This window comes from Mesocricetus auratus, unplaced genomic scaffold, assembly GCF_017639785.1.
Source record: "Mesocricetus auratus isolate SY011 unplaced genomic scaffold, BCM_Maur_2.0 Super-Scaffold_100001, whole genome shotgun sequence".
NCBI classification, from domain to species: domain Eukaryota; kingdom Metazoa; phylum Chordata; class Mammalia; order Rodentia; family Cricetidae; genus Mesocricetus; species Mesocricetus auratus.
The window spans coordinates 784,138-811,534 of record NW_024429187.1 but is presented as its reverse complement, the minus strand read 5'-3'; the positions used below and the strand labels follow the sequence as shown (position 1 = coordinate 811,534).

At 36.3% G+C, this 27,397-nt stretch overlaps 1 protein-coding gene across 1 annotated transcript; it reads left to right on the top strand.

Annotated features, from left to right (window-relative positions):
* Positions 1–1,685: 1,685 nt before the first annotated feature.
* Positions 1,686–27,396, top strand: LOC101827642. The gene is made up of 13 exons (XM_021223644.2): positions 1,686–1,955; positions 2,252–2,353; positions 2,843–2,887; positions 3,386–3,537; positions 5,309–5,409; positions 5,718–5,833; positions 21,069–21,284; positions 21,575–21,676; positions 22,136–22,186; positions 22,707–22,858; positions 24,605–24,705; positions 25,018–25,160; positions 26,432–27,396. The coding sequence occupies exons 1-12, from the start codon at positions 1,769–1,771 to the stop codon at positions 25,133–25,135; spliced, it is 1,443 nt and encodes a 480-aa protein (XP_021079303.1). The 5' UTR covers positions 1,686–1,768; the 3' UTR covers positions 25,136–25,160; positions 26,432–27,396.
* The last annotated feature ends 1 nt before the right edge of the window (position 27,397 follows it).

The window sequence follows — 27,397 nt, the reverse complement described above, 5'->3', positions numbered from 1 at the left end:
CTGTTCAACCTTCAGTGACACACTAGTGAGAACTCTCCTTTTCCACTCTTGACTCACAGCAAACCTCATGAGGGCAGCCTGCTTAGTTCACTGTTTCTGTTGTCCTAGATTTCTGTGACAGACTTTTACATTTTGGAGCTCACCTCCAACAGGCCTCTTGTGAGCTCCTCACCTCACTGCAGCAGGCTTGGCTTTCTAGTAACAGAGGGATCTTCTTACTGTTCCCTAGTGTCCACCTGCCCAGTCAGTTAAGGGAACACTGCAAATGCTACATGGAGAGCATCTGAGGAACAGTTCTGATGCAGGTAACCAAACTGGAATGTGGATGATTTTAAACAACTCGGATAAGTCCAAGCACATGGAATTCCTTGGAGGATTGTCTCAAAGTTCTGTCCTTGTTGTCTATGGAGAGTATTTCCTTATCAACATAATTAAACCTACAGTCACAGAAGACCTGAAGAAGAAATGTGGATTTTAAGTGTAGTGATTTGTGGTCTTTGGTACTTTGGATAGCAGCATACGGATTTATCTCAGATGTCACAAGTTCTTAAAGGGACTCTCACTGATTGGCGAAGAACAATCATAGAAGAAACTAAGATAAAATAGTAATTTAAATAGCTAATGTTTATTGAGAGCTCTGCATGCCAGAGGTAAGTATTAATTGCCTCACATTTTTTATGTTTTAGATGAATGCACTAGGTTTTTAGTAACTTCTCAGGTAAGTTTTAAAGTCACAATTAATTCTAGAACTCACTGATTCCTGGGCTAATTGACTGAATTATCTATTATGTTGTTATTACAATTGTATTATATGTTACTAAAACGACACTGATTTTGACAACCACAGACTCTTTGGGGAAGTCTGAGCCATCGATATTCTAGTATGAATCATTTTTATCATGTTGTGGTTTCACATGTTAGATAATTATTTCTTCAAATAAAAGGGGTATTAAAATCACTTTTGAAGTATTACCGATAGTGTTTATTTCAGGCAAGATTTTTATGACATTACATGTTCTAGCACTTACAATATCATAAATATTTAGTCATTTCTCTGAACTCCTCAATTACTCCAAATAAAATTAATGTAATATGCAATTTACTTTTATAAATATATTAGGCAGTTAAAGTAATTTCTAGTTTTATGTTTGCATATGTGTATCAACCTTCCTATTTAGAGCATTCAGTTTTTAGTCATTATTGAATTTCAATTTAGTATAAAAGTTCAGCAAATTGTGTGCGGCTGCACATATGCATATGTAAGAATGATTATCAAAGAGGAGGTCATGGATTCAAGAGAGAGTGGAGTGCATGGGACAGGCTGGAGTGGAAGAGGAGATGAAAAATGATGTAAATATGGTACTCATATATGGAATTCACAAAACAATAAAAAATTTAAGTTACAGAAATTAACAAAACATTCTTTTCTGTTACAGTGTAGGGATCTTTGATGTAAGCATTCAACATTTCATGGTGTTAGTCCTATGAAAGCTAAGTGTAATTTGTAAAACATTTCTTTTGTCTGTAGACATCTTTATTCCTCATCAAGTTACTATCCTGTAAAAAAATTTTGTCAAAAGCGGATTGTCTTTCAAAACTCTGTTTGTTTATAGCACAGCACATCAAAAGAAAAAACCTTAGACTACAAATTTCAACCGCAAAATGAGCTCCGATGTTCCAGACTCCACCCATTTTGACTGCATCAGAATGAGTACCTTCTTGTGAACAACAGCCATCGCACGGGTCCTAGCATCATTCATCTGCAGAGATGAGTAATGAAAGAGTCACCTATGCAGAACTGAATGTGGTGAAGGACTCAAGGAAACAGCAAAGGAAACCAAGAGTCACCGGCAGCTCCATCTCAGTAACTGAGCAGGAAATCACCTATGCGGAATTCAGCTTTCAAAATGCTTGTCAAGAGCATCCCACAGTCTGCAGGGACTGCTGCTTCAAAGGTGAGACACTGAGTGGACCCTCACTGTAAGGACTCTACGATGCCAGGGACGTGAAGAGGTGGGCGCAGAGGTGGCAATGGCCTCCTTGCGAGGACTGGAGCTCTACTTTGACCCATGCTTTTATAATTTGTGAGCGTGGATTTCACTCCGTTGCCAGAATTTACGGATCATTCTCACGTGATGATATTGCCTGCAGACCCTACCGATACAGAGGAGGATGTAGCGGGGTCAGAGTTTGGTGTGTGTGGTGTGTGTGCATGCAAACCTTGTGAACTATCACCATTTTCTTTCTCCAGGTTTTCCATTTCCTCCAGAAAAACTCATCACTGGGATTCTGGGCATTATCGGCTTGGCCTTACTGGTCGCTGTGGTTGTAATTAGAACAGTTGCCACACCATGTAAGCATATTTTTAGAAGATTATAAAGGAACTCTGCACTTTAATGACTAGAAGTGCCTCTCAAAATTTATCGAGAGCGGTAGCTTTTAATTTATATTTTAAAGTATGTGTTTGGATTAAATGTGGAATGGTTATTTTGATTTTGTCAATATCATGAATATCATAGAAATTGCATAAAATGTTTACTTTTGATTTTACCAATGATTTTGTAACTCAAACACGTAGTTGAGAACCTTGGAAACTGTTTACTGAGATGTGAAAACTTTTTGGAAAGTGGTTTTGTCATATATTATGGGGTAAAAGATGTTGAAATTTGAACTTTCAGTTGAAGTAATTTTCTTTAAGGTTTTCACCATATAATTTTTTGACAATTTCAGTTGTAATCCATTACATCCTAATTCAAAATAGCACATCAACTTCAGACTAAGAAACTATAATTGTTACATATTTTGCAGGTTTACTTTCACAGGAATTGTTTTATCTCTCTAGATCCTGAAGCAAACTCGCAGAACAGCTCCTCCCGTCACCAGAAAGGTACACCTTGCTCATCAAAGTTCTGATGTTTTTACACATTATATTTTGTATCTGACTAAAGCTTTGCAAAGATTATAGTACATTACTAGGAAGAAAACAATCTAGAAACATGAACATTACATGTTCATAAGTAAACATTAAGAGTGATAACCTTTTTCATTATCCCACAATAGAAAAACTCAAATAAAATAACCAGTTTAATTTTCCTACTGGTAAACCATGGTAAGACAGAAATGGATTCACTATTCCAAAAGAGAGCTTATGTTCACTGATTCTGAAAAATTTGTAGGGTAAAGACTTGTTTATTTAGTTTAGATAGGTGAAAAAACATGGGGTCTTGGGCATAATCTTTTCTTTGTGTGCTTGAGGGTACATTGTTTTATATTTATTAACCTCTAGGCTGTGTAGATACATATTTTACATGAATGTTAAAACCTATGAAAACATTGATTTTCATCATAAAGTTCTTGTTGCATCTAAATAATAATCTTTCTTCAGCACTCACTTGTGACAATTGTCCAAAGGAGTGGATATCCTATTCCCACAATTGTTATTACATTGGTGTGGAGAAAAAAACTTGGAATGACAGTTTGGAGTCCTGCATTTCCAAAGACTCTACTCTGCTTTACATAGATAGTGAAGAAGAGCAGGTAAAAGCTGGCACGTGCCAACCATTGCTTAACCTAACAATGTGATACGTGTAGAGTTCATTCATATTCTTATATGTGTTTCATATAATTAATAGGTTTATATGGTACTTCATTGTTTTATTTTACAATGTTTTATTGTATTTGTGGACTGGTATTGAATATTTATTTTCGGTTTTATTTTTTTATCTTATGAAAACCACTCTTGTACAAGTGCATTTAGTCTGAAATTAACTTTACCATTTAATTTTTACAGTACGCAAAAAATCTATGCATGTATACCATTTAACACATCAAAAAGTGACTAGGTGGAGGTAACTATAGTCAGATATCTAGGCAGACATTTCCATTCCCTTTGTTTCCCTTCCCTATGCATACTCTCATCAGGTCTTCCCACACAAAACCTTTTTTTTCTGACTTTTGCAAGAATTAGCTGCTCATGCCTTTGACTCTTATAAGACAGGGGTCAGACATATGTATGGACTGTTACATAGAAATCCTATAGCCCAACAGTTCTCAACCCATGGGTCTCAATCCCTTTGAGGGTGGATAACCCTTTCACAGGGGTTACCTCGGACCATAAGAAATATCAGATATTTAATTATGATTCATAACAGTAACAACATTACAGTTATAAAATAGAAATAAAAATAGTTTTATGGTTTTGGGTTACCACAACACGAGGAACTGTATTAGAGTGTTGCAGCATTTGGAAAGTTGAGAACCTCCACCATTACTCTTTCATGATCTTAGAGCAAGTCATTGATCCATTTTACTGCATTGATCTGCAGTTTAATAATCATCAGTGCAGTGTTATATAAGCATAACATTTTAAAAGATACTCTGTCTTGTGATCCTGGAGGGAAGAAGTGAGTGTCACGTCCTCAAAGACAGAGGCATCTTACATGGACACTTATACTCATGGGATCCCTGACACTAGCTCCCACCCTGGTGTCCTTTACCAATCACTCCATTAAGTGCTTTCAGCCTTGCCCAGTGCTACTAACCAGTCTCTCTTACACATGGAGGAGAGAGCTCCCATAATCCACCTATTGTCGATTGGGTTCTAGGAAAGAGCATGTAAGCATATTTCCTTCCATTAGACAAGGGACACAGGATAACCTGCCATTCTGTAGTCCCTCATCTTCAGGTGTCGAGCCCTTTCAGCTCTTTGTTTCAGGTCTTCAGAATTCTTTGCTTGTGTCTTTTATTATCACTCTCCAAGCTTGCCCTTGCATTTATAACAGTAGCCAAGAGAAGAACATTAACACTACCTTTGCAGTAATCCACTCCTATGTTGATAGATAACAGTGGAGTTCCAGCTGCTTAGTGATAGTATGGTACCCAGAAAACAGAAACTTTGTTCACTATAGCACTGCTTTCTTCAATAGCAAACCATAACCTTCCTTCTGACACTGAACTGGGAGAAACAGTAGAAAGTTGATTTGAGCACAGCACCCAAAGAATTTCATTCAGTTTCTGGAAATTTGTTTGAATCCCTGTTTTGTTGTGTTGTTATAATACCTATTAAGTTACATAAATCAATTGCCAGATTTCCCACTAATAAAAGAATAAAACTTCTAAATATAAACATTTAAAAGTTAATTCTAGATCAAAATTCAACACACATGTGAATTTGGAGGCAGTGTGAGAAGTGTTCTCAAATTTAATAACTTGATTTGTATTGGACAATAATGATGCTATGACAGAATACTCTTTATTTAAAATTAGTAAGAGCCTTCATACTGATGAAAATTCCTTATTTCTCTGACAGGACTTTCTGAAATTGTTATCACTAGTCTCATGGACTGGAGTCTTTAGAGAGAGCAGAAATCAACTATGGATTTGGGAAAAAAACTCAACTTTCAAACCAAAGTAAGTTTTCATGAATGATGCAATAGACAAGAAAAAACACACAAGGAAGTCCAGAAGGATGGTGTCAGTAAATGACGTTGAACTATGGACAGGCAGAAAGATGCTGAGCTTCGTGAACTGCCCAGGTCAATCTGAAGATTGGGCTACTTGGCTTTCACAATAATCAGTCCTTACCTTACCACACTATTAGTGAAAACACCATTGCTGACTTACATGAGCTCCTTCTTCTGCACTTACATACATGAGTCATTCATTTAGTAAGTCATCCACATAGAGTATACCTGAATTTTGTATTTCCTACATTGCAGGATAACAGAGTTTTCCCATGTTGAACATAACTGTGTCGTGCTGTCAGCTTCTGGCCTCTTGGCAGATAACTGCACATCTTTGTATACATATCTTTGTAAGCATAAGCTCACCAAGTAAAACACCTGCACTTGGAGTCTTCCAGGTAATTCCACATTTCATAACTTGAAAATAGAATTATGATTGTGTACACCATAAAGCGAATTACATTATTTATTTGAATAATGAATCTTTTCAAAAACAATCATTGAAGGATACTAAGTAGACAAAAAGTACAAATACTAATTTTGTATCTGATTCTTTTTGTTTAACAAATTCCTTATAATATTAAATTTTGTAGCAGATTGCATATATTCCAAGGCAGCTTTCTGCAGAAACAATGTTAGATTTCACATTTATTATTGAAGATAATGTCATAGGACTTTGTAGAATTGCTTTGTTGGAAGGAGCAGATTACAAATTGAGTTTCCTTAGTACATTTAGGCTACTCATTCATTAACTACATCTCCATATATATGTAGATACTCTTCCTCATTCTCTCCCAGTCCTTCCTTCCTCTCACCTACTCCTCTTCTGTTTCTATTCAGAAAATTCAGGTCTTCCAGGGATATCTACCAAACGTGGTATATCAAGTTGCAATAAGACTAGCTGCATTCCCTCATGTTAAGACTGAATGAGGAGACCCAGTAGGAGGGAGAGTCCCAAAAGCAGGCAAAAGTGTCAGGAACAGACACCACTCCCTCTGTTAGAAGTCTCACAAAAAGACCAAGCTACATAACTGTAACATATATGCCGAGGACATAGGTCAGCTCCATGCATGTTTCCTGATTGTCCGTTAAGATTCCGTAAGTCCTTTTGAGTCCAGGTTAGTGGATTCTGTAAGTTTTCTTGTGGTGTTCCGGTGTTCCTCTCCCTTCTAGAACTAACAACCCTTCCTCACCTTCTTCTGAAGGATTTGCTAAGTTCCAACTAATGTTTGGTGAGACTCTCTGAAACTGTTTCCATCAGTTGCTAAATGGAGGCTCTCTGAGGGTGCTTATGTGAGGCTCCTGTCTCTAAGTATAGTAGAATATCATTAAGAATCATTTCATTGAATTTTTGCCAATCATATTTGTTTCTATTTTAGCTATCCTATTTTTTCTTGTTTATCCATATGAAGTCGAGTATTGTTATCTCAAGGCCTGGAAAGAATTGTATTGGAATTTTGATGGGGATGGCACTGAATCTATAGATTGCTTTTGGTAAGATTTCCATTTTTACTATGTTAATCCTACGAATCCAAGAGCATGGAAGATATTTCCATCTTCTGATATCTTCTTCATTTTCTTTCTTCAAAGACTTGAAAATCTTGTCATAAGGGTTTTTCACTTGCTTGGTTCGAGGTTACCCACAAAGTAATTTATACTGTTTGAAGCTATTGAGAAGGGTGTTGTTTCCCTGATTTCTTTCTCAGCCCATTTGTCATTTGTATGTAGGAGGGCTACTGATTGTTTTTTTAAGATAATCTTGTATCCAGCCATTTCCTTAAATGAGTTTATCAGATGCAGGTGTTCCCTGCTATAATTTGGGGGATCACTTATGAATAGTATAATATTATCTGCAAATAATGATACTTTGACTTCTTTCTTTCTAAATTGTATCCCCTTGACCTCCTTCAGCTGTCTTACTGGTCTAGCTAGACCTTCAAGTACCATATTGAATAGATTTGGAGAGAGTGGATGGTCTTGTCTTGTTCCTGATTTTAGCAGACTTGTTTGAATTTCTTTCTAATTTAATGTTGGCTATCAGCTTGGTGAAATTTTCCTTTATTATATTTCCTTATGTCTTGTGTATCCATGATCTCTCCAAGATTTTATCATGAAGGGGTGTTGGATTTTGTTAAAGATTTTTTTCAGCACCTAATGAGATGGTCTGTAACATGAAAAATATAAGACCCAGAGGCTTATATTGAGGTTTAAACTATAAGCTGAACATCAGAAAAGCAAAACAGCTGTCCACTAGCTTCTTACCTCTATCTCACACTGAATCGTCTGATTCTGTTTCCACGAGCTCTCACCAAGCCTGACTGTAACCTCTTAGTGTGACTGAGAATGATTGCCTCATACTGAGTGCGGCCTTGCTTCTTCCCCAATGGTGGGAATAAAGGTGTGAGGTATAATTCTCTTTTAGACTAATTCATGTTTTTTTTATATCTGGGTGACCTGGGACTCACAGATATCTGTCTATCTCTTAGTCCTTAGTCCTAGGATTAAAGGTGTGTACCACCACCTCCTAACTTCTAGCTGCTGGAATTCAAGGCATGTGTCACCACTGCCTGATCTCTATGGTTTGAGGCTGACTTTGCTGTTCTGTATCCTCAGTCAAGCTTTAATAAATCACTACAATGACTATGTGGTTTTTCCTCTTTCAGTTTGTTTATATGGTAGATTACATTGACAGATTTTTGTATGTTGAACCATCCCTGCCTCTCTGGGATGAAGCCTATTTGATCCTAGTGGGTGATCTTATTGGCGTGTTCTTGGATTCAGTTTGTAAGTATTTTATTGAATACTATTGCATCCATGTTCACAAGGGAAATTGGTTTGTAATTTTCACCCTTTGTTGAGTCTTTTTGTGCTTTAGGGATCATGGTGACTACGGCCTCCTGAAACATACTTGACAATGTTCCTGAAAATATTTCTTAATATAGTTTCAATGTCTTAGGTGTGTAAAACTTATAATGAAAAAAATTTAAATACAGACAAAATATTTACACCTTCTTAATACATCTTCAAGGGCCTTTAATATATGCCATGTGTCTTTTGTTTCTTTTCACTGTTTTTAAAGTCTCTTACATTTATTTATGCTGTGTGGTTTTGGTGTGTGTGTGTGTACAAGCCATTGCACATGAACAGAAGTCAGAGGATAGTTTACAGGAGTTGGTTCTCTCTTTCTACCATGTGGGAGTCAGGGTTCAAACTTAGGTAAAAATGTTTGGTGGCGAATACATCTACCTGCTGAACCATCCCAGAACTTCTTGGTTCATTTTGGAGTCAGTGTCTCCCTGTGTAGTGCTGACATGAAACTGTCAGCAATCACTCTGTGTCTTGAGAGCACAGGTTTGCAGGCATGTGTCACCATGCTTGGCTTTCTGTTTCCTCAATGAAAGTGACTTTGGTCTTTATTGACCATTTTTGTTGGAATTTTGTTCTTGGTCATAATTTTGTAGTTTATTATTTTCTGCTTACTGTTTCATTTGTTGAGAATTTCAACTTGTTTTGCTTTTCTGATTTTACTCTTTTATGGTTTCATGTTTATATTAAAATCTCTTCTGTAATGTTGCCTTTGAATAAATCAATTTTTCATAAATGTTGCTACCTTTTTATAATTCTTAATTGTGAAAAGCATTATGATATTCTTTGTCGAATCATTAATTAGAAATCTGCTTCAGATTTAAAAGCTACCTGCTTCAAAATATTGATAATTTACTGATTTTTTTGATAAACTGAAAGGAATTTTCAATGATGTTGACACATGACTGTGGATATTACTCCTATGAATGGAGAACTCATTTTATGTTATATTTATTTTTTAATTAATTTTAACTTGAATAGCTACATTTTGAATATCTTGCACAAGCATAACTAGGGGCTATCATGGCTATTGTGTAGACAGCTCAGCGTTAGATAGTTTCTAATTAAACACTTGGAAATATTAGTATAGTTCTGAGGAAATTTCCCAGGTGAATATAAGAATATAACCCTTTAGGGTTCACATAGGTGAGTATGTGAGTGAATGCCTATATTGACTCTCCAGGTTAAGTATTTCTATAACTTCATAGATCTGCTGATTGTGGTATGGTGCAGAGATATATAGGTGCCATTTGGGATTAAATTCCTGTCTTCCAAGTCTATGATTTATTATTTGTTCATTTATTTTGAGGTACACAATACCTAATGAAACATTCTTAGTGGTTGGCATATCAGTTTGTCATTATTTAATACTTTTCTTCATCTCCAATAATGGTTATTGTCATCTTATGATAGAACACTATTACATCGTTTTTTCATTTTTTACCTTCATCTTTTGCTTATGTTAAGAGTTTCCTATTAATTTGAGAAAGTTGAAATATAAGCCAATATTTAAATTAAACTGGATATTATTAAATTACAATTAATGTATTATTATATTACTGTGATATTTATTTATAAGTTGCTTGCATTATTAGGTTACTGTAATATTTTATGTTGCTTGCATATATAATTAATTCTAATTTTCATTTAATTTTGAATGCTACCATGTCATGTAGTATACTTTTCAGTCTTTTTGCCTTTTCACAATATTTTCATTGATCATATGCCATTACATGAATTTATTAGATTCACTTTAAATATTCTTTCATTTATATCTCTCATTTTACAGCATATTTTTTACTCATTAAAATCCAGTAAGTAAATTAGTAATTTTGCTCTTTGTTAAACAACCAAAAGTCCCACCAACCTTTTGCTTTTGCTTGTTTTGGTGTTTCACAACAAGGTTTCTCAGTGTAACTGTCCTAGCTGTCCTGGAACTCACTTTGTACCCCAGGCTGCTCTTGAACTCACTGCCTGCTTCTACCTCTCAAGTTCTGGGATTAAAGGCATGTGTAACCACTGCCTGGCTCAAATTTCTGCTTTTATTCACTATTTACTCTATATTTTCTTTCTGAAATGGTATGGCATACTGTATCTTATCCTAACAAATTTTTAAATTTGATATTTTGTCTTAAATAGCATAGCCATTTATCTTTAGAACATCAAATGTTTCCTTTAGTCCTAGTCAAGTGATGCTCTATTTTTGCTAATTTCTGAAAAATGAATTTTTGCACCATAGTTCATCTTTAAGCATTCACATTCATTTAACAAGAGTGAAAGGAATTTTATTTTAATAATATTATCCTGAGAAATGAATAATTTGAAAAAATACAGTATTGTTTTATTATTATTTTAAAAAATAATTTTCCATACATTTAAAAGGATAGATATCTAAATTTTCTTGTTATATTAAATCATTTGCTTGGCTTTTATATTTTTGTTACATAATATCATTGTCTGAAAATAGATTTCATGGAGTTACATGCCAGAAAAGAAAAAGCCTACATCATTGCATATAATAAAAATATGCTCCATATAACATATATGTAAAATTATATAATTTCAAACTTCAAGTCAGTGTCTATACTGGTAATAGATATAACTATATAAAACAATAAAAAGGATCATTACTGAATATGACACAGTTTACATTATTTGACAACTACAAATCTTAAGTGTACTAATATGTAAAGAAAATTAATTGAGCATGTATAGAGTACATATATGGCTCACTTAAAAATAAGATTCTGTTTATAAAAAGAAAGTATGATTAATAGAAATATCGATAGTTTCATTGTAGGAGGCATGTAGGTTCTTGTGCTTACAGATCAGCACTAGAAGAACTAGGAATGCTAAACTCACAGAGTGTGCTCTTCAAAGTGATGCCCTGTTTTCTACCCAGAAGACTGGGAGCAGGGGTGGAAAATAGCGTGGTGACTTTCTAATGTATGTGTGGCCAAAGACACACTGGATCCTCCCCCAGATCCTTATCTTGAGCCTGTTTTCTTAGTAATTTATTGGACCTATTTTTCTTGACAGATGTCACTTGTACTTCATAGTTTAGATATATTCATGTCTCTTTTATTGCAAAGATTCTTCTCATATATTACATCTTGACCACAGTTTCCCTTCCCTCCACTCCTCTTAGCTCTCCTCCCAACTACTCCTTCATTTCTTCTTCAGAAAAGAGCAGGCATCCAAGACAAAACAGAACAAACAAGGGCAAAACAATATACCATAAAAGGCAAAAACTCTCATATCAAGTCTAGATAAGGTAACCAAATAGGAGGATGTCTTAAGTTTTATTGTACACATGAGGCTGAATTAATTATCATCAGGAAACTTTTTTTTCCAAAAAAAATGTGCTGAAATTGAACGTGCCTAAAACAAAATACTCAAGGTTAGACTCTTCAAGTTTAAACCATCACTGGCTACTGAGTCATGGTGAGCAGCACTGAGCTGAATTTCTTTTTTTTTTTCCCTCAGATCATTAACCTGCTAGTTGTGGCGATCTCAGAGAACCCCACAATTCATGACTCAATGACAATGACATTTGTAGGAATGCATAATGTTTGTATAAACAGCCCAGAGAAAATAGGCAAACTGTAGAAGCTGCAATGTCTTCAGCTAAGTAATATTGTGGACAATAATTACAAATGATTCATTGTTGACCAGAATATCTTCATTGTTTGTTTTGTTTGTTTGTTGTGTTGCTGAGAAATCTCCCGTATGCTGGGCAAGTGCTGTCCCACAGTCACAAAAAGTCTTTAGGTGGCCAATAACTATCCAGATTGTAATAAATTTATCTCTAAGCTGGGCATTGGTGGTGCATGCCTTTAATCTCAGTACTGGGGAGGCAGAGGCAGGTGGATCTCTGAGAGTTCGAGGCTAGCTACAGAGCAAGTTCCAGGACAGCCTCCAAAGCAATACAGAGAAACCCAGTCTCCAAAAACAAAACAAAAATAATTAATTAACTTATCTCTGTAGACTTTAGGAAATACAATTTACATTTGTTTAAGCTCAGTCTTCCATAGCTTTGAACATCACTGAAGTGACAGATAACAGACTCTCTTTTACTTGATATTAATGTTGTCTATTTTATGGGCAAGTGTAATGTAAATTAACATTTTCAAACACAAAATATTTGTTTCTTTAAAATTTTAAAGATTTCTCAGAACTATTGAGCTATTCAAAATAAAGAATAGCATCTCATTTCAAAGACTAAAGGTAACCACTAAATAGAAGCATTATAGTGAAATAATGACTATACATATGAAAATATTATCCCCATACTCACAAAGCATCCAATCTTTGACCATTATCACGTATCAAAATTGTCATAAAAAACCTGAATCATCATTTATAAAATAAAATAAAAAATTAATGCACCTCTTCTAATAATTAGGCTCAATAATATTCTAGACATTGTAATTAAGACATTTTTATTAATTTTTTATTTTTAAGTTTAAATTTAGATTAGAAACATGGTTGTTTTACAAGTCAGTTCCAGGTCCCTCTCCCTTTCCCTCCCCTACTCCCATGCCCTCCCCCCAACTCCCCCATTGTCCCCTCATTTCCCCAGGGAGGGTGAGGCCCTCCATGGGGGTGTCCATAGACTGTCATTTCATCCAGGGCAGGGCCTAGACCCTCCTCCCAAGAGTTCAGGGTGAGAGTTCATCTCACAGTGTTGGATGGGAGTCCAAAGTCCATGTGTATACTCGGGATGAATACTGATCTACTGCCCAAGGCTCAATAGATTACCTAGGCCTCCTCACTGACACCCACATTCAGGGGGTCTTGATCAGTCCCATGTTGGATTCCCAGGCTGATACCTGGGATTCAAGAGTTAACCCTTATAAGGTCAGCTGTTTCTGGAGTTAAATCAACCCAGTCTTAACTCCTTTGGTCATCAGTCCTCCCTCTCTGTTACTGTCTTTCTTGAGTTCAGCTCAGTACTTAGCCATGGGAGTCTGCCTCTTCTTCCATCAGCCACTGAATGAAGTTTCTGTTTCCCAAACTCTCTGGCCATGGGATTGTAGGCTGACACTCCCCAGATCTATGGTAATTAAGACATTTATTTGTTCTTGCTTTAGATTAGTAATGTTTTAACTTATAATCATTTTTCTGACACTGAAAATTGCATTCCAGACAAAGGCTTTACTCCAGATCACACCTCCACAACTTTTTGTTTTGGGGACACATCTTGCATGGTTTTATTGCTAGAACAAGCATGGATTTGTGTAAACTGGGCAGTCATTGAATTTAAAACACTCCTACCTTAGCTTCCTAAGTAGCCTGGATTAAAGCTAAAGCCACTAAACCAGGTGTCCTGGTTGCATTTTCATTGTAAATTTGACACAACCTGGAAAGAGGGAGTCTCAAGTGAGGAGTTGCCTTGATCACATTAGGCTTGTGGTCACTACTGTAAGAGGTTGTCCTGAGTGATGGCTGATGTGGGAGGGACCAGCCCCTGGTCTATGGTACCATTTCTAGTCACATAGTGCTGGACTGAATAAGAAAGCTAGAGATGGAAGCAGAAAACAGTGTTCTTCCCTGCTTTCTTCTTCAGTTCCTGTCCTGGTTTCCTTCAGTGATGGATGTGACCTCAAAGTATATGCTCAAACAAATCATTTCCTGACTTAGTTGCTTTTGGTCCAAATTTTTGTGACAACAAGAAAGCCAACCAGAATGCCAGGCTTTCATTCCTTTAATTTTTAACAATCTAATGTGCTTCATGGTCTAAAATATGAATTTATGTTGAAACCAAACATCTGTTGAAACTTTCTTATCTGTCCAGTGAGGTACAATTCAAAGGTCTGTGGATATTTGAGTTAGATTTTTTTTATGCAACTGCAAGATAGGAGTGTTCTCTCCACATCTCACCCAGTTGGATGTTCTCAAGCTTCCTAAATAATATAAGCTTATGAAAATATACAATATTAATATCTAAAGCACATTTACTTAAAGTGTACTTCCTGACACCTCCTGCTACAGAGATGAAAGGTTGCTATGAGCTTAGTCAGGCTAAGGAACCCAAAGATGAGTGCAAGAAATAAAGGACAGTTGGAGATACAGCCCAGTGACTGCACAGGAAGCTGCCCATCTGGAATTTCACCCTCAAAGTGCTCCCCAGCACCTTGAAGGAAATGACAAGAATTGCCATGGCTCAAATAAAATATGTACTCACTTTCTGTGTAACTATCTGAGGATACTCACTTGGATGGTGAGCTGAAGTTAGAAACAGGCTCATTCACATGTGATAATCAATCTCAAAGTTAGGTATGATAAATACATATGTATACATCATATGATATATGAATATAACTACTATGTTGCTAAAATCTATAGCTTTTCACCAAGAACTCATGGAGTAACATATTTGTTGAAAACACAAATGTCCATTCCAAAACTAAAATTAGATTTGTGGATGTGGCATTTTGGTCTGAGCCTATCTTTTCTATTCCACATGCATGCAACTCCCTGTGCAGCTGTCTCCCTCCATCTTTCTCATTGCTTCCATTTCCCCCTGCAGGTTTCCTGCTCCCTTCATCTGAACTTGTGTCTGGATTCCAAAGGATCATCTGCTCTCTCTAAATTTCCCAATTTGTAGTAACAAACACAGTTACTACCTGTAAAAATGTTTTCTGATGATTACGGTGTCATTTGCCCTCTGACAGCTGGAAGTCTCCATATATATATTTCTCAGTACATAGTCATCAGAGGATACATGTAATATATTTTCATATTTATGCAATTAAAAAATCTGCCAAATATTTATTCTGAATTCATAGAAAGTACAATGACAGAGTTATTGAAAAGTGGTTTTGTATCTATATGTTGTGCTTTCATAACTCAAAGACACGCTTCTAGAAACATTAATTAAGATGCTAATTAATATTTGTAAGTGATTACATTAACTATTGCAAAGTTTGGTCAGTTTTGAACCTTAAGATTTTTATAATATTTACCTCCCAAAAGTTCATTTCTATAATAATTTTCCACATTCAATAATTCTCATTGTATCTTCTTATGTTTTGATATCAAATGATTTCAAACTAAGTAGCTAACATTCATATTTGTAGAAATATTAATTATTTAAGGGTGTCTATTGTAATTAAGAATAGAAAATTGCCTTCTCAGTAAACCCCAGCAAAGAAACCAATAATTTCCCAAGTTGCAATATTTGCACAGGTTTTATTCGTCTTCATCTCAGCCTATGCAAAGTGATCATGAGTTTCAGAGGAAATAAAGAATAAAAATTAGTTGATGAATCTTCACAAATAAAGACTTTTGTAAAGTATTTATACTTGTACAATATTAAAAGGAACTTCTTGAAGTCACTATGTCCTTTGGTATCAAGATCCTCAAATTTGCTACTGTTTTTACATGACAAAATTTAAATAATTGTTGTGTTTCAAAAGAGGGATTTTTGTGGCATAACTTTGGGGACTTATGTAGGGTGAGTTTTTCTTTGTTTTCCTTATATGGGGATAGATTTAGGGATGTGTGACTGACATTGTTCTGTGCATGTGTGTATTTGTGTGTGTGCTATTTTATATGTAACAGCCTATGAGCGTACATGGCTGTAATTTGTACATGCCTATTTATATCTATGTGAAATACAGTCATATTAAATACCAATGCTGTTACTGGGAGGTAATTTCTAGTCTTTGTTATGCTATACTAAGGAGTGGTTAACATCTTACAATAGCAGTTATCACATTAGTGTAGAAGAGGAAGAGAGTTGGTCATGGGGGAACAGGAAGTTGAGGGGGTGGGGGTAGGATAGGGGGAAGAGGGAATCATAGGATCGAATACAGATCAGGCACCAGAGCAACCTCGAGTGATCTAAAGGGATAACACCAATTGGCAAGCTAAGCAATAGTGGAGAGACCACCTTGAATGCCCATTCCTGATAATGAACTTGATGTCTATAACCATCCGGGAGCCTTCATCCTGGGACTGATGGAAGCAGAGGCAAACACACAAATAATCACTGAACTGAACCCAAGGAACCCAGTGACAGAGAGAGAGGAGTGATGAGCAAATTGGCAAAGAATGGGCTGGCAAAACCAGCAGAGACAGCTGATCTGAACAGGGGAGAGCTCTTGGACCCCAGACTGACAGTGGGGAGGCCAGCATGGGACTGATCTGGACCCCCCAAATGTGAGTGTCAGCGAGAAGGCCTGGGCAACCTATGGGGCCCTGAGCTGTGGATCAGTGTCTATCCCTGATATACAGTCTTCGTTTGCCTATAGCACAAAGAGGGATGCTCTCTCAGCCTGGACTCTTAGGGGAGTGCCTGGACCCTACCCAGAGTAAAATGACAGACTCTGATATCCCCTATGTGGAAGGATTTGGCAATAGGGTGGGAGGGTGGGGGGAAGGGGAGTGCGGGAGGAGGGGAGGGAGAGGGAACTGGGATTGACATGTAAAAAAAGCTATTTAAAATTTTTTAAAAATGATAAAAAAAATTTTGAATTGAGAGTTTGATTTCCTGCCCCATAAGAACTGTTTTGTAGGCCTGGGGGATAAATTAAAGGCTGTCATACTTGATGTGCAAGGCTGAGGATCAGCATTTGCATCCCCAGAAACCATGTAAACTCTTGGCAGGTGTGGTCACAGCAGGTAATCCCAGAGTGTAAGAGGCAAAGACAAGAGGTCATTAGAGTAAACTGGGCAGCTAGAGCAGCCAAATCAGTGAGTTATGGTAGCACCTGCCTCAACAGAAAAGATGAAGAGCAATAGATTATCTTACCTTTGTGGCATAAACAAGGCAGAGGAAGTCCTTAATTCGAGAACTGAAAATAGTCAAATATGCCTCAGCAATATGAAAACATAAATGAAATTCGATGAATTCCAAAAGTAAATACACATTTCACAGATGTGTAAATAATAAAGAAACAGGTATACAAGAATAGGGAAGACTTTTAGTACTGTAATATTGATAGATACAAGATAAAGATTTTCCTCAGTGGCAGATAAAAATCTTCAAATAAGATCATAACAAACGCTACAAAGCAAACCTTAAAATATTGAGATAATGCTTTTATGTCACACACATGAGAATTTTTAACTTAGTTCATTTGCTACATAGTTATGATTGAAATTTTGTCATTTAAATGTAAATACTCCTATATAGACAGTTACAATTAAGGATAAATAACTGAGAAATATAAGAACATATTTAATGTAATTTCTGTCATTACTGATGCTGTATAACTTGATAATATTCAATCATATTGTATCCATCAAACATATTTATATCATTGAAGGAATTCTAAACAAAAATTAATTTTAAAAATGAAATAAAATGTGGTCACTTAAAAAATTTTAACAAGAATGTGAGATGACATTCTTATGATTTTGTGCCAGTCATTAGAAGTTTAAAATGCATTAATTTCTAGTGAAATGCATCATTTAGTATCATGTACTATGAGTTTTTGTTTTCATGACTTTTCCAAAATATGCAAGACACAGTATGACAACAAAGAGAAAAATATATGCAATATCGTTTATACTTGGTTGTGGGCAGCCTCCAACAGAGCTAGATGTGAAACAGAAACTTAAAATAAAACATGATAATCCTCCCATGGCAACATCCAAACAACCCAAGTTATTGCCAAGGATATACAAACTAACAGTGAGGCCTTAATGATGAAAACAACACTTACACAACTCCTTGAACCTGGAGAAGTTGAGCTGGTGCTGAGGTAGAGACTTCACTCCTATTAACTAGTGTTAATGATACTAGAAGATACTTTAATGGCTACTAAATGAAATATGTAAACACCAACCCAGCTATAAGAGTGACTTGCTTGAAAGATATGCTAGTGCAACAGAGGCACAAATGTTGTGCAAGTAACTAAGCCACATCCGATTGGATTTAAGACTCACTCCATGACATGGAACCCATGCCCAATGCTACTTGATGGCCAAGAACATGAGAGTAGGCCAGAGACTTAGGGGAAAACCAAACACTGGTCTTCTGTTAAAGGCAATTGCAGCAAAATGACTCCTAAATGACATTCTGATATACTCATACACCAGCGTTTCACTCGGCCTTCATCAGAGAATCTTCTCTTTGCATCAAATGGGAACAAATACAGAGACTCACAACTGGACCCTGTGCAGAGCATGAGAGGCCTCAGAATGTGCAGTCCCGAAAGGGATGTCTCTATCAAATCTCTCCCCTCATGGCTCAGGGACCTATAGAAGTGGAGACAAAAGAGAGTGTAAGAGCCAGAGGGGATGGACGACACCAAGGAATCAAGGCATTCAAGACATAGCAAGGCTCACACACGTAAGAATTCACAGAGACTCTGGCAGCATCACAGGGCCTGCATGGCTCTCATCCAACAGAGTCCTAGGAACTGACAGAAGAAGTGGACACATATCCTCCTAACCTAACCCAAAGGCTACCACCAATTGGTGACCTCTTGCAAATGAAAACTTAATTTCTCCAAGGCAGTCACATTGAGGAAACAAACCATTCTTAAGGGTAGGCCCTGTGCCCAGCTTCTGATAGCCAAAACAAAACAAATTCAGCGGCATCTTTGGAGGTTCTTTGTCTCTTTTTTTTTTCTTTGTCTCTTAATTTTAAGTCAGGTTTTCATTTTATTTTGTTTTGTTTAGCTTTCAGGTTCTTTGCGTATATATTAGGTTCACAATTTGAGGTTTTTATGGGATTCCTGTGCAAATGTTTGTGTCTCTGCATCTATATGAATTTCTTTTGCTTTCCTTTGGCTCTTTTTATTGTTGGGTTGTTTTCTCCTGTTATGATTTGTTTGTTTTTGATTTATATTATATTATTTTATTATTATTCCTTAGATGATGGTTTGTTTTCTAATGAAGGACAAATAGGGTGTGGATTCAGATGGGAGGGGAAATGTGGAGGAACTGGAAGGTGTAGAGGGAAAAAACTGTAATCAGAATATATTATATAAAAAATGTCTTTTTTAGTAAAGGAGAAAACCCATCTAAGAATCTCTTGCAAGAAGAAGCTTGGTGATTAATCCTCTGACACCTTTCTATAACACATAGCAATTCTTGTAAGGTACTCGGGAAATGACACACGACACAGCACACTTAGTTGACCACTAAGCCCTTTCAACAAGTGACCCACATTGTAAAGGTGTGATGAGAAAAACTGATTTCAAAATCATTTGAGTATGAGAATTTCCTTTACAATCTCCAATGACACACTAGTGAGAATTCGCCTTTTCCACTCTTGACTCACTGCAAGCCTCATGGGGGCAGCCTGCTTAGTTCACTGTCACTGTTGGCCTAGATTTCTGTGATAGACTTTCACCTTTTGGGGCTCAGCTCCCACAGGCCTCCTGTGAGCTCCTCGCCTCACTGCAGCAGGCTTGGCTTTCTAGTAACAGAGGGATCTTCTTACTGTTCCCTAGTGTCCACCTGCCCAGTCAGTTAAGGGAACACTGCAAATGCTACATGGAGAGCAACCAAGACACAGCTCTGATGCAGGGAATCACATGGGAACACAGAGGCCTTTAAACACCTCAGGGAAATCCAACACGTGGAACACACTGGACGATTATCTCAAAGTTCTGCCCTTGTTGCCCATGGAGAGTCAGCCACCCACTTGTGTTTGTGTTTCCTTGTCAATATAATTAAGCCTACAGATACAGGAAACTTGGTGATGAAGCGTGGATTTTAAGTGTTGCAATTTGTGTCCTGTGGATCTTTAGATTAAAAACATGTAGATTTATCCCAGAAGGCACAGATTGAGAGTTTGGCACACCAAGCTGGGTATGTACTGCCTTACATGCATTACATTGTATATACTTGAACTTAGCTTTTAGAAGAATAAACAGAGTTACTAAATATCAAACACTAATAATTTTTTAACATCATGTGTTATACACCTCAAAGCCAGAAATGATTCTGGACTTCACTGATTCCAAGACTCAAGGATAAAATTACTATATCAAATCTTCTATTATAACTGAATTAGAAATCAGATAAAATGTCAGGTTTTAACAATCATAGGTTCTCTGGGTATGAACCAACAGTATTCTATAATGTAGTATCTTCATTTTACTGCTTTATAAATTCAAAGTTTAATAATTAAGTTGATTACACATTATTTCACCAAATAAAGTAAGTATTAAAAATCTCTTTTGAAAAAAATAATTTATGTTTCAAATATTGTTTATTTTATACATTTTCATTTTGACACAAAACATTTTCCAATATTTACAATACCTTTAACTTTTGTAGTGTCTCTGAACTCTTCTGGTACTCCAAATAGATGCAAATTTAATAGCACATGGTTCATTTTATTAAATTCATATAAATTGTTGACCAAAAATGAGATAATGAGAGCAATTAGAATACAACAGCTTTCCCAGTTGTTGATCTAGAACATCCAGTTTCTAATCCTTATTGAATTCAAACATCATAAAATTGATGCATTATTTTTTTACAGCATTGGGCCTTTTCATGAAGGCACTAAAATATTTCATGGTGTTATTCCTATGAAAACTGAATTTAATGTATAAATTTTACTCTTTACTTGTGAACCTTTTTATCTAAGTAATTTGGTTTTTACATCTTCCATACTTATAATAATTTGTCAAAGTATTTTTAAAGTTTTATTTTTTTAACTATAACACATGAGCTCAAAGCCCAAGATAACATTAGACATTTCAGCTATACAAAAGGTCCAGTCTCCGAGCCCCTCCTCTGTGACTGCATCAGGACGTGTAGCCTCTTAAGTAGGATCAGCACAGCACTGCTCACCGGGCTGTAGACGAGTCATGACTCATCTGCTCAGAACTGAAGGTGACTCAGGACCCAGGGAAGCAGCAAAAGAAACTCAGGTGCATCTGCAGTTCCATTTCAGTAACCCAGCAGGAAATCAGCTGATGGAGTTCAGCCTTCAAAACACCTCCCACAATCGTCTGGAGATCAGCAGGCACTGGCACTGCAGAAGTAAGGCCTTGAATGGACCTTCAGTGTAACTGCTCTGCGGTGCCGGCGGGTATGCAGACGGGAATGGGATCCTAACTTGGCCCAGTGTCATTCAGACATTGTTTCAAGAATGTATGATCATTTTTTTCACTGAAAATACAATGATGTTGCCTACAGCACAGACCGGTTACAGAGTAGAGGAGTGCCTGGGGGATGTGTTTATTCTTCTGATTCTCTGAGTTATCTTTTATGTAAACCCCGAGAACATCTGTGTCTGTCTTCTCTCCCATCACTTCCATTTATCTCTACAGATATTTTATCACCTCCAGAGAAGCTCGTGTCTGGGATCCTGGGCATCATCTGGTTTGCCTTATTGGTCGCCTTGGTGATAACTACCAGAATTGTCTCTCCATGTAAGCATCCTTTTGAGAGATTATAAAGGGACTTTCTACTTTAATGATGAAGCATCTTTCAATGCTCCTTCCTAGTAAGGAAAATAGCTTTTATTTTCAAGTACACATTTGGATTAAATGTAGGATGGCTAATCTAATTTTGTCAAAGATATAAACAGTGGAGATTACAATACCTTTGATTTTATAATTCAACAGCATGCTTTAGAATACTTCACTGAGAAGTAAAAATTAAGTTTTTTAAGTGTTTTTGTTACCCCATTCGTTGTACTGTGAACTTGTTTTAATTTAGGATTTTATAGAACTAATTTTCTCCAAAGCTTTTGCCAAAGTATTCATATTAGCAATTACAATTGTTTTCTGTAATATTCTAATTCAAATAGTACATAAATTTCAAAGGGATAAAAGTTGTTGTGGTTATTTTAGAAATTAAATTTATTAAACATTACTTTATTTCTGCAGATAGTGAACCAAAGGGGCAGATCCAAAACGTCTTGTTTACAAGTCATAAAGGTACACATTGCTTGTCCAAGTTATGATGCTTGTATATATTATATTTTGTCTCCAACTTAAGCCAGGCAAAGATAACAATATATCTCTAGGAAGAGAATGACCTAGAAACATCAGCACACATCCTCATAAATGAATATTAAGGGATGATAATGCCTTTTGTTATGCGATGAGATGAAATAATCATGCAAAATAATTATTTGACAGTTTTAATACTTGGCTTAAATTCACTACTGGCAAAATATGATGAGTCAGAAATGAATTAAGGCTTATAGTCAGTGATTTTGAAGAAATTTTGGGGGAGAGAATTTATTTTGGACTTACATTCTTTATATGGACCAGGGGTTGATGGTATGCTTGAATATGTTTGAGTGTGCATTTTGTTTTCTATGGGCCAGCATCTGGGATGCATGGCTACATTTTTTACATGGATGCTCAAAACTATGCAAACATGCAAACTAATTTTCAGTATTAAGCTCATATTTCTTCCAGATTAATTAAAAATCCCATAATCTTTCTTCAGCACACCTTTGTGATCATTGTCCAAAGGAATGGACATCATATTCCCACAATTGTTATTACATTGGTGTGGAGAAAAAGACTTGGAATGACAGTTTGGTGTCCTGCATTTCCAAAAACTCTAGTCTGCTCTATATAGACAGTGAAGAGGAGCAGGTAAGATCTGTGTCAATTACTCTTTAACCCTTCTTCCTGTCAATGCGATGTTTGTAGACATCATTCATTTTCTTGCTCTGTTTGCTTGTTTTTTGGAGACAAGGTTTTTCTGTGCAGCACTGGCTGTTCTAGAATTCATTCTGTAGACGAGCCTAGCCTCAAACTCCTAGAGATCCACCTACCTCTAACTCCTGAGCACTGGGATTAAAGGCAAGGGCACAACCGACCTACTCCTTCCTATTCTCATACATGTCTCAATTTATTAGAACTCTGTATAGTATTTTGTCATTTTACAGTATTTTATTTGCATTGTGTATTGGTGGTAGATATGTATTTCCAGTTATTTTTTATTTTATAGTATGAAAGCCATTCATGTTCAGATGCTTTTAGTTGGAAATAAACTTCGCCACTTAGTTTTTTTGTAAATGAAGAAGTCTGTACATGCAGCAATAGTTCAGACTGATCAGAAACAGGCTAGCTGGAGACAGTTAAAGTCAAAGGACTGGGAAGACTAGGAAGACTTTCCCATTTCCTCCATGTCCCTCCCGTGTGCTCACTCTCATCAGGTTTTCCTGCCCAAATAAATTTTCCTGACTGTTGCCTTCATAAATTATCTTTGCCATTGAACTGTATATGGGCAGAATCAGCCTGAATGCACTGCTACATTGCTACATTTGCCTTTCTGCTAGTGTTTGGGGCAGTTCATCCATGTTACTGCACTCATGACTGCAGGTTTTTGGCTCTCTTTGCTTTATTATGTGAATATTACACTACATTATATGAATAGTATGTGAAACCTGTGTACCTCGGCGGAAACAGTGAGAGTCATGCTTTCAAGCACAAAGTTTTCCCATACAGACCATTTATATCTTTCACAGGACTCTAACTCACAGTCCTGCCCTGGTGTCCTTTAGTGAGGAAGAAACACTCCCTGTGGCTAACCATGCCTACCAGATCTTCTGAGATGTCACACTGGATCGTGATGACAGATCATACAGTCTATCACTTTTAGTCTTGGACACCGGTGCTGGTGAGACTCTCCCCCACACAAAGGAAACATGAAGTTAGAGTATCCACCTACTGTGGACTGGGTGCTTATGCAAAACTTGTAAGATCATTTCATTCTGTCATATGAGGGACAGGAGATGCCCTGCCTTTCTATCATCCCTTATCTGCAGGTGCCAAACTCTTTCAACTTTCTTTCTGACAATTCGTTGTTTATGCCTCCAATTATTATTTTCCAAGTTTATCCTTGTTTTATCACAGTGCCTAAGAGAAACATTAATACAATCTCATTTTAACCAGTCAGAATGCTGACAGACTTAGGGACTTAGCTAAAGAATAATGTAATACCCAGAAAACAAAATTTCCATGTGTTTTGTAGCATTTCTTCACTCTCAACCAGTTAATTGTCTTCTAAATCCAAATTCTAAGGATTAGCAGAAAAATAGATTAGTTTTCGCACAGCATCCAGAGAATTTCTTTCATAATATCTATTGTGTTGTTAGTATGACTATTAAATTACAAAAATCAATAGCCAAATTCCCCATTAATAGAAGAATAAAATTTCTAAATAGGTTCTGCATCAAAATTAAACATATGTGAATGTTTGGGCAATGTAAGAAGTGTTCTCTACATTAATAACTTGATTTTTATTGGACAGTAACCATACTATGACAGAATACACATTATTTAAAAAATAATAAGAGCCCTGATACTGATGAAAATTCCTTATTTCTCTGATAGGACTTTCTGAAATTGTTATCACTAGTCTCATGGATTGGAGTCTTTCGAGGGAACAGAAATCAACTATGGATTTGGAAAAAAAACTCAACTTTCAAACCAAAGTAAGTTTTCATGAATGATGCAATAGACAAGAAAAAGGAAACACACAAAGAAGTCCAGAAGGATGGTGTCAGTAAATGACGTTGAACTATGGACAGGCAGAATGATGCTGACCTTCGTGAACTGCCCAGGTCAATCTGAAGAATGGGCTACTTGGCTTTCACAATAATCAGTCCTTACCTTACCACACTATTAGTGAAGACGCCATTGCTGACTTGCATGAGATTCTTCTTCTGCACTTGCTTACAGGAGTCATTCATTTAATAGATCATCCACATAGAGTATACCTGAATTTTGTGTTTCCTTAATTGCAGGATAACAGAGTTTTCCCATGTGGAACATAACTGTGTCGTGCTGTCAGCTTCCGGCCTCTTGGCAGATAACTGCACATCTTTGTATACATATCTTTGTAAGCGTAAGCTCACCAAGTAAAACACCTGCACTTGGAATCTGCCAGGTAATGTCACATTGTATAACTTGAAAATAGATTTATGATTTTGTACATCTTAAAGTGAATTACCTCTTATGATTATTAATTTCATTAAGAAACAACTACTGAAGTATAGAACACACACAAAAATTGCAATTCTACCTCAAAATCCATGGACAATATATGAGTTTATTAGGCAAGAGTGTGAGTGACTTCAAAGCAGCCACATTGCAAAAGTCTTTGCCCATTTTGGATGATGGATTCTCCATGGATACATAGATATGGCACCACACAACTCACTTTCCATAGCCTACATATCATATCACCTCCTAAAACTAAAGACCATGGGTAATTGGGACATAATTGCATACAAATTACAGGAAACTCAGGTGAGGAACAATAAATCTCTCCAACCTACCCCTTTCTATGAGGGAATAGTAACATGCTATAAGCCCAGTTGTATCAGACTCTTAGACTCATGAAAGTAGGCACAGCTAATCTGGTGAAGGTGGTATCAGTTTTGCCTGGAAGACAATACAGATGCATGACTATTTTTTTAATCCTATGCCACTGTACAAAAGCCACAGTATAAGTAACAGTAATTGACACTTATTCTCAGCAGTATAACCGGCTATGAGTCTCTGTCAATAACTATACAAATAATTTTCCTATCACTGTAGACAAATAAGTAATCTATGGTCATATGCAAAGGTATTTAGAAACAATTTTATTAGCAAGTCACAACCATTTAACAAACCATACAAGTAGCTAACCCATTGGAATATATTTTTTCCCAGCCATAGTTTTTACACAGTCTTCCAGTACACAACATGGCTTGTCTCTTGAAGAGCATCTTAAAACAAATTTTAAACATAGTTTGTTACATCTATTATATCACCCATGCCACTATTGACCTAAAGGGCACACCTTGCCTGTCGTGATGATGATATTAACACAGAGGTTCTGTCGTTAAACAGGGTCACTGGTGACAGTTTTACTCAATGCTCTGCATATTGCCTTCCAGGATCACCTGCTATCCAAAAAGGATGAAATTTCCAGGAACCTCAGATTGTTTTCATATGCCCTGCCACTACAGCATGTGGCATCTTCAGAAATATGTAGTCCTCTGTTGCAATAACCTGTATATATGAGTTCTCAAGGTCCTCCCTGGCCAATTACGTTAAGGGGGGTAATGAGGCTTCACTGGAATCACCATCCCATGATGCAGTGCTTCTAACAAACCCTGTGCACCATCACTCATATGGTTAAACTTATGAACTGATATTTTATTTTAACAGGCCTGAGTTGTTATAGGATTTGTCTCAACCATCTTGTCAAGTATCATCTGAATTTGATCCAACTATGAGACTCCCAAGAATTTCTACTGTCTCCATCTTGTTCTTGTGAAGATTGATTTTCTCTCCTTGATCCTCTACATGTGTGTGCATTAAGATGTTTCTCTAAATTTTTAAGGTCATCCGTCAGTGATCTCCATTCCAGGTTATTGTTAGCTGTAGGGCATGGATGCTGCAAACTGAATGCAGGTCCTTTGCAAGAACAATGAAGTGTTCTTGAACCATCTCTTCAGTCCCAGATATTTTCACAGATAACCAATGTTGCTAGGTTTATTTTACATCTGTATGCAATGCATTTAGATTACTTTGAGAGTTGATTTGTTTAATTGAACTCTATGTCACTTCCTTTATGTCATGATTATAGTGCTTAGAAAAAAGACTTATTGAGAAAATAGTATTTTAAATGACGGAGAAATAAAAATTAAAATGATAAAAATTATTTGCCTGAGTCAATCACCTTTTTATTTGAAATATGGGCATGTGTTTTAATAATCTAATAATGAGGGATTTTAGTTTATTTATAATAGGGAGAATGGATTATGCACAAAATAATTTAATGTTTCATATGGTTTTAAATGAAAATATGTCTTATAATGTCTTTTTTATTTCAACATCCCAATAGGAACTATATATTCAAAATTAATTTCATAAAATATATAAATTATGTTCAAATCTAATTGTTAAATTGTATAATAAAATCACAAGATTGTAGCGACATTTAAAATGTAAAGTTTTATTTCTCACTCAACCTTGTTGAAGGTGAATCAAGATTGAGCTTGAATGCATTTGGCTGGAGCCTACAAATTTAGCTGAAATCATATGTACATCTATCTTCAGAATCTGATGCAAAATCTTTACAAAGACTAATATCTCTCAGAGATAAAAATAAAATTGTTTTATTTTTGCTAT